The sequence below is a fragment of the Papilio polytes genome, unplaced genomic scaffold, assembly GCF_000836215.1.
Source record: "Papilio polytes unplaced genomic scaffold, Ppol_1.0 DF823934.1, whole genome shotgun sequence".
Classification (NCBI taxonomy): Eukaryota; Metazoa; Arthropoda; class Insecta; order Lepidoptera; family Papilionidae; genus Papilio; species Papilio polytes.
Genome location: NW_013525270.1, coordinates 594,347 through 603,600, shown reverse-complemented (window position 1 = coordinate 603,600; position 9,254 = coordinate 594,347). Strand labels below are relative to the sequence as shown.

At 33.0% G+C, this 9,254-nt stretch overlaps 1 protein-coding gene across 1 annotated transcript in view; it reads left to right on the top strand.

Moving 5' to 3' along the window:
• Positions 1-9,254, top strand: part of LOC106101958 — a 99,829-nt gene that overhangs the window by 6,266 nt on the left and 84,309 nt on the right. Inside the window, exons 2-3 of the mRNA XM_013281348.1 lie at positions 8,165-8,213; positions 8,396-9,247. Coding sequence (XP_013136802.1) covers positions 8,470-9,247 — 778 coding nt within the window. The 5' untranslated portion in view covers positions 8,165-8,213; positions 8,396-8,469. The remainder of the gene's footprint in view (positions 1-8,164; positions 8,214-8,395; positions 9,248-9,254) is intronic.

The window sequence follows — 9,254 nt, the reverse complement described above, 5'->3', positions numbered from 1 at the left end:
ATATCTAACAGTGCATTATAATCGCGTTTTACGTAAGAATTTATACCATAGTTTTTAAGGAAATTATAGCATATCTCGTTATAGAATAGTTGGTCAGTTCGTAAGCCACTAAATGGATTAGTGCGGAAAGCCCGTCTTAGTGAGCACGCGCGTCACTCGCTAGTCATTCCTTCACGTTATCTAGTAGTTGCTACCCGAACAGTGGCCTGTTGTCTTTTCTGGGTTTTATTCTTATCAGAAGCTTACAATAATTGTTTAATGGAAGTCCTTGTAAAGAAAGACAAATTAACGTTTGAGATGTATCACTTTTGTTAGACGCTAAACAAGAAATTTAAACCATGAAAAGCTTTTATATATAAACATATTGTTAGACTTAGATCTATTAATATTCTTCCTAAGAGATACATGTTTTAGGTTATAATTACACAGTGAAAGTATTCTGATTAAGTTCTCACATAAAAATCGTGAAGCGAACAATCTCTCAAAACTTAGGCCATAGATTCGGCTTTCACTGTGTTAGAAGTACGTGACTCCAAGAACTCGACGTATAACTCATTCCCTTTGAGAAGTATTCGCATTTAGATAATCCTGTAGGAAATTATAGGATACAGATAGTACTGGAAATAAAATAGGCACGTATATCGAAATATAAGGAGTTTGCGTACAAAGTCGGCTGAAATTGGATTAATCATCAGTAATCAGTAAAGATGAGTTACGTCAATTTTAATTGACTTTTGTAGGGTAAGTGAAGGTTTAAAATTTTACAACCGCAATTATAATAACACCATGACTGAAATATAAAACGAAAATAGCAAATTTGTATCCTAACAGGACCCAAAATCATAAAAACAATATTGTTTAATGAATAAATCATTTACAATTATTCAATACTACAAAACTTTATGACAACCCTTAAATTGTTTAGTAGTAAGCCCGCTACATCTCTCAAGTTTTAAGTTTTAATTTAATAGTTCGACTCTTCAATAAAATTTTAACGATAATTTGTAATGCACAAATAAAATTTTGGTTACAGGCGTACAGTTTTAACTGCACAATTCTAATCTTGAGTTAAAGGATTATTCCCAACCGTCACTCCGCTCTGTCCCCACGCGGAGACAGGTGAAAATAATAAGTTTCCGTCCCACCTTTTGCGACGAGTAGACGGTTGGAACTTATTTTAATTCATAATGGTTCCATTTGTCACCTTATTGGTGATAGTGGGACAAAAAGGTGATAAGGATGAAACTTTTTTTCTCACCTGGGGTCAAAGTAGGGTGACGGTTGGGAATAATACGAGTTAAAACTATTAACTGAACAATTCGATTGTTCAGTTAAAAATTGTACGTCTGTAGAGGGCTGTAAACACACCCTAAATACTCTTCAGCCATACATCCAAACGTCAGTATCGTATAAATATTTTATAACGCGGTCTACAAATGTTCCTCATTTATTCCCTACGGTCATCTTATGAAGAGTATAGCTAAAGGGTCGCTTTAAGTATTTAGATCATCGGACCTCGATGTTGTATGGTCGGGGGAAAATCTTCTCTCTTTGTATTAATGCACGATTGTACATGAAAAAAATATCTGTAAAATACAATATAACCTTTTTCCTATAATATGTAATATAACCTATTTACCATTCGCCATTTATTAAACGTACTGTATTAAAAGTATAGTTTTACTGACGAGTAATTTTACTTCTACAGTCAATATTGATTCGCTGTACACAGAGGGTAAAACCATATAGAACACTATCTATATGTAAAAGAGCGATAATATTAAAATTTTGATGAATTTGATATGACAAGTTTTCAACTTAATCATAAATAATTAACGTCTTCGACTATTTACTTCTTTCATAATCTGTTATTAATAACCCTTGATTAACCACAACTATGTAACTATTATGTCATAATTTTGTAGTAAAATTATACACAACCTATAGGTGCGTGTTTGATTCAGAAATTATCAAACATATCACGTATTCATTACAACCAAACAGTAAACATAATTTACAAGCTAACGTAGATACGCAAAGTAAGCTCGAGCTGTTATCTATTTTTGTAATGTAAGGTTTCGTAATAATCATAAATAATATAACTAATTAGACAAAATCCTTAATATGTTTATTACTGAATTTACTTAGTAACAAATAAAATTCAAGAAAGGAGTGGATTCAGATATGACGGCTGATAGAGATGTATGGAAGAGCAGCACATACTGTGCCGACCCTCCATAAGGGATAGGGGCAAGTTGATGATGAAATAAAAAATAGGTTTAAAGGATTTTGGAATGTTAAAACCCTTACGAAGTAAAATGTAGTAGTTAACATTCTCATATCTCAAGAAATTCATCTTTCGTTATAATTTTTCATACGAATTTAAAGAATCTAGAAAATTATGCGTTTTGATAAAATGGAATAAAAATTATTCTTTTTTATCTCGAGGTTGCCTCTATGAAAGATTGGCATGTCTTACTTCTTACTAATATTATAGATGCGAAAGTTTAGATGTTGGATGGATTTTTGTAAGAGTTTGGAGCCTAAACGGATTTCGATGAAATTTGGTATAGATGTAGAGGACAGTCTGGAAGAACACGTAGACTACTCACTTTTGTTTTATTAATTCCACGCGGATGGAGTTGCGGGCGAACTCTTATTTATGGAGATATTAAGTACAATTGGCGTAGTCTATACTATATAGTCAAAACAAACAGTCTTATTGTTACGGTTGTTAGTGTCAATACTTTAAACCGAATACAAATATTTTTTATCCTTTTATTTATCGAGTGTGGAATTAAAAGCGGTCATCGCACCTGTGTGTGAATCATTTCTCAATTTGCAAGCCGATGAAAATATTTTAAAAACACACGAACGCATTCAAACGGTTTTTCAATACGAATCGATGTTGCTATCATCAATATAAAACAATTACTTAGTTTTAATTTGCTTTAAAAACATTTATGCTAAAATTGCACTTAAAGAGATTACAAATAGTACTATTTCTAATGTATATAAGAGTATAGAAATACATCATCTTTTTAAAAAGGATTAAATATGAAAGTTCAGTAAATGAAACACGATTACTAGATACGATTAAAAGATATGCAGTAGTCTTAATTGTCACTTAAAGAGTTCGAAGTTCAGTGAAATTTTATAGCTTTAAAGTATGAGATATCGCTTAGAGACTTTTTAAATGACCATTAGAAGTCTGAGTGCGATATATCTGAATAATTAGGTATACCTTACACTAATATTATAGATGCGAAAGTTTAGATGGATGGATGTTTGTTAGAGTTTGTAGCCTAAACGACTAAACGGATTTCGATGACATTTAGCATACATTTAGAGGATAGTCTGTAACAATGGGCTAGTAACTTTCGTTTTTTTAAATTCCAAGCAGAGGGAGTCGCGGGGAAAGCTAGTCAACTTATATTTTAGTATGTATTTAAAAAAGGAACAGTAATAATCGTATACACCTCTTTGCAAGTTCCTTTAATATTAAAATGTTAGACGGCATCATGTGGTACCTTGCGAAATTGTGAATAATTTTCTAAAAGCCAGAAGAACACACCTGCTGCCTTGCTAACATCTTAAACCTTGCGTATTTGCTTTTTCCTTGATCTTTCAGTTAAATTAATAACAAAGTGACATCTTTTAAGCATTTAATTAAGGAGCTAATAATATGTTGCTAATTCGTAACGTCCAAAGTAACTTTATGTAGTCAATAAAATAATTTATTTGTTAAAAAATATTGTATTAAGTATGTTCAAAATAAACCACCAAATTGAAGCGATCTCAAATGCCAGAAAAAAAGGGAATGATAAAAGTAAACAATTTCACATGCAATTTTTGCAATGAAAAATTGATTCAAACTGGACAAAGTTGACGCCTATCGCCATCGGTATCGCTGTGTTTTTATTAAAAGTAACATAATTCGGTTGAATGTGCCGACATTCAGTGTTAGATACAATATTTAAACAACGTCGAAGTATTGGTTATGAATATTTCATTTTTCAATCCAACTGGCAGACGTATCTTGTGACACGGGTAGCACGGGTAGCGGCACACCGGACAAATGTAGGTCAGAATAATAACTTAGTTTAACTAGATGTCAGGCTTGGAGCACTGCATAATCTAACTTGAATTTGTACGTAACAATTGTATTTCGAGCTATACAAACATTAATGATTTATATAAACAGTGTTTGCAAACGAAATCAGGAGCAATGTTTGGTGTTAGCGGTTTTAGCGAAAGCTAGTATGTTGTAATTTTTCACTTACAACATACTAGCTTTCGTCTGCGACTCCGTCCGCGTGAAATAAAAATAACACAAGTTAGTAGCCTATGTATTCTTCCAGACTATAATCTACGTCTATGCCAAATTTCATCGCCATTTGTTCAGCGGTTTAGGCTACAAACTGTAACAAAGACTAATCCATCTAAACATTCGCATTTACTCGTATAATATTAGTAAGAAGTAAGATTAGTAAGATTATTTCATAGTCTTATGATGATAATACGGGATGATAGGTTCGAGTATATGTTTTGTGTAGCGTTGATCAATTCACATAATGTATGCAATTTAGTTAAGGATAGCTTGTGTTTTTTATTTGTTATTATGTGTTTATCATAAGCTTCGCTCATCTCAAACATATCTTAGAAATGGGATACGTATATATTGAAATGGTTTCTCAACAAATCCGGGAATTGAATCAATTTCAACGATTACGTTTACGTTTAAATCAAACGGCGACATAAGCGTCTGATGGAAAACGGAATTCGACGAAAAGATTACGCAAAAATAGGATTAAGAAATTCAGTATTACGTTTTCACTTTGAATTTTATTGCGTTGCTTACGCGCTCGTATGTTTTGATTAACAAACGTGTAGATATTTTTTCTTTTGAATTTCTTTCTTATAATTCGTTTTATGTATTGCGATAAAACAGAATTTTGTATTTTATATCTTACGTACCAGTATATTTACAGCGTTATATAGCTCAGTATATTTATAGTGTAGTCGTATTAAAAAACTTTTCCTTTGTTAGTTTAGCGATTGTATTTGAAACGTTTTAAACGTTAAGATTTATTCTTACAGAGAGTTTTTAGTACTTTTCGAAGTCATACATCTTAATTTCAATTAATTCGGGTAAATTGTAATCAATTAAATTTTAATATTTTAAATTTGTTTCAAAGCGTGTACATGAAAGGTTTTGGTTATTTTCCCAACAAAATTAGAATGTATAAGCCACAAGTTTATTTTACTTCAAGTTGAGGTAATTCTGTGAAGGTTTCCGTTGGGTTACATTTGTAGATTACGGTGAGCCGGGTCGTGTGATTAGGAACATATTGGAATGCTAATCGTATCGCCCTTTTTGTTATGATTTTATGCTTTTGTTTTTTAACTGTTATAAAAGTTATGGTTTTACATAAATCGAAGCAAATTATTTTAATCAATGCATATCTTTGCTTAGTTCGTGTTCGTGTTATAGAATTGAACATACTTAGTACAACACCAAGATGTGTAGGGTTTGTTGTAAATGTCCTTAAGATTAAGTTATCCCTTAAAGTAATTGTGAGAAACGTGTGTTAGGATGACGCCAAATGGAAATATCTCTAATGGGTTGTGGAAGTGATTGATTTTCATTCTGATATTCATTTCTTTGCTTCTGTTCGTCTTTTTCAGTAAATTATTTATAGTTACATAGTAATATTTTATTGTCGTGCTGGATTTAATATTGCGTGCGAATATGAATAATGTTCATAAAATCATCACTGTGTTAAGTCACGCAATATACACTGTAAGCTTTCCTTTTGCAACTGTATTATTATATTGATTAATGTTCCATTGTTCCTTGATTTTGATTCGATATTGGAACTACTCTCGTAGGTGACACGCCTAGTTACTAGTCTACTAAAATGTATAGTAAAGGTGTAGTAATTTCGCAAGCTACGTGATGCCGTCTAACATTTTAATATTAAAGGAACTTGCGAAGAGTTGTATACGACGATTATTACTCCCTTGTTAAGTACTTATTGAAAATAAAGGATACTAGGAGACTCCTCTATGTACATCTATGCTAAATTTCATCGAGATCTCTTCAGCCGTTTAGGCTTCAAACTCTAACAAACATCCATCCATCCATCTAAACTTTTGCATTTAGGTATAATGTTAGTAAGATATTCAATATGTTATACTTGCCGTTGCTCGCAAGTTTTTTCGCGCAGAATTAAAAAAAATATAGCCTATACTACTCTAAGATAACGTAGCTTTACAATGGTGGAAATTTTTTTAAATCGGTCCAGTAGTTTTTTTTAATTATATCGATACATACAAAAATACAAATCTTTCCTCTTCATGTATATATATGTAACTATTTTGCATTTAACTACTAAATTGCCCAAATTTCTAACAAAGATATTATAACCAGCATATGTACCTGAAATAATGTAAATAAAAGTTCTTCATTATTCATTTGTATCATTGGTATTCCACAATGAAGATTGGTTGATAATCTCCAACAAAGTACATAATAGTGAAGTTATAGTACATAGGCTATTTGCGTTCGATTCCACAATACAAAGACAAAGCGAAACAACATAGTAAACTGGAGAACCACTATCAGGAACTAAAATCCAATTTATATCCGATACCTGGTGACTCATGACAATTGTATTTGTTTTTTTTTTAAACCATAAAGTCCTGTTTTGTTTTTAATTATGTATACATCACTATTTTTCATTTTTATAGTCATAGAGAAAAGTCTTGAATTACGTCATCTGTGCAAATACTGCTTCTCAAACGAGCTTGTTATGAACCCTTAATTCTCATTTTTCCAACTTTTATTTCCCAATACATTATTTTGTATTTACAATATTTGGGTTGTTTTTTTCTTAAAAATTCTCTTGATTCATAAATGTATATAAAAATTCACAATTTTTTTCTTATCTATTTGCTGACAAACAAATTGTTTTCGACGTGAAAAATATTATTTGGATTCGCTTAAATGTGAACGCCGCTATTGAACAGAGGCGACGGGATGATAAAATGTTTTCGTTATTTTTGTTTTTAACTTTGCGAGTTTTTTGTTGTCCGAGCCTTACAGATATTGAGCTGGATATTTATTTAAAGGGAACAGGAGGTAAAAAATATTTGAGACGTTGAAATTAAGCTTGACTTTGTCTTTAAACAATTTATAATATTCAGTACTGTGCTAATGTTTGCACATAGATATAGCTTACTAATATTATAAATGCGAAACTTTAGCTGGATGGAAGATTGAAGCCTAAACGGATCGGACGTAGAGCGTAGTCTGGAATAACACATAGACTACTTACTTTTGTTTTTCCACGCGAAAGGTGAAAACTAGTGTTTAAATATATTTTATTAATTTTTGTATCAAAGATTTCGAGTATGGGTCATTGACCTCTAAGACAGCAATGATTAAAAAATACTAATTTAATGAATACCCTGATACACTGATACCCTACATAGAGGAAATGATCCTGAATAATTTTTACATTCAAATGACTACGCGCGTTGGCGTCACGCAATAGCGTGATACAAAAGGGGTGCCCTATAATTACACGGCGAATGACCCGTGTTTTCATACCAACACGCAAATGCTGTCTTAATAAAAAAGTATCCTAACAGAGAGACGAACTTACTTTATTAAGTTGGAGATTTATGAAGTGTTCGCGGTTCTCTAGACCTCTTGTTTTGTAGTTTGTTACACGAGAACTTATTTTATTAACAACATGGGAATAAAAAATCTTTATTAATAAAAGTGAATGAACAAGCATGTCACAAATCTTATTGATAATATATACAGGGTTATTTAAAAGGACCTTTTTCCATAAAATAAAGTATTATCAGGGTTAAATTATTAAAAGTCTACAATGCTTATAGTTCTAGTGTTTACAATCAACATATATCTAGGTTTCATACGATATAACCATAATTTCTTGTTTTTTTTTGTGTTATGTGGTTTTCACAGAGGTCGTTTTCAGCAATTTAGAGCTTATCGTAAATTCCTTTTACGCAAATTACTATTCAAATTCAAAATCTCACTATACGAACGTGTTATAGTTTTAAAATAACTTTGCTTTTAAAATTCGTGGTATTGACTAAATGAAAATTAATGAGATTGCTTTCTTTGCAGTTATTGCGGCCTGCATCTGCAAAAACGTCGTCAAAAATAAAGAATTAAGGTTGGTATTTAAATAATTCAGCATAATAATTTTTTGAAGATCTAAAAATTCCTTTCGCGGTTCGCAGAGAAATGATAGTTTGTGAAAATAGCTAATAATTAATAGTAACGTTTAAATAATAGAAACGACCAAAAGTGGTAACATCTTAATAAAACTAACCAACTATTTTTTTTTGTTAACAGGAGCATTGCAGCACAGGGTATGACGCTCAGTAACCAAGAAGAAAGGAGCGGAGCAGGGTGAACTGGCGCGTGTTATGTTGGTGTTGTTGATGCTCGTGTCGGCGGCGGCCATCAGCGCAGAGTGTCCCCGCCATTGTGAGTGCAAATGGCGCAGCGGGAAGGAATCAGCCCTGTGTGCCCGTGCGGGCCTCACCTCCGTCCCTCCCCGGCTCGACCCAACGACCCAACTGCTTGATCTCTCCGAGAACCGCCTACCAACTTTACGAGATGATGCTTTTGCATCAGCAGGCCTACTAAACTTACAACGCCTATATTTACCAGCTTGCAACGTACGGATGATTCGACAGTACGCTTTTCGTGCTCTTGTAAATTTAGTCGAACTGGACCTTTCACGGAACCGGTTAGACGCTGTTCCATCGCAAACTTTTGGTTCAATACCTGAACTCCGGGAACTAAGGCTGAATGGAAACCCAATTACAAAAATTAAGGATGATGCGTTTACTGCTCTACCCCATCTTGTAAGATTAACTCTTAGTGGTTGTAAAATATCGGAAATAGAACCTCGAGGATTTATTGGACTGGAGGCATCCTTAGAATATCTCGAACTAAGTAAAAATAAACTGCAAATTCTTCATGTCGCAGTATTGGCACCTTTGCGATCTTTGAAAGGGCTAGAATTAGCAAGCAATCCTTGGGAATGTACGTGCGCTTTAAGGCCTATGCGCGATTGGATGATCAGAAGAAACGTACCAGCAACTGTCGTACCAGAATGCGCTCTGCCACCTCGGTTAATGTCACAATCTTGGGATCGCCTAGACCTGGAGGATTTTGCATGTATACCAGAAGTTAGCAGTGCCTC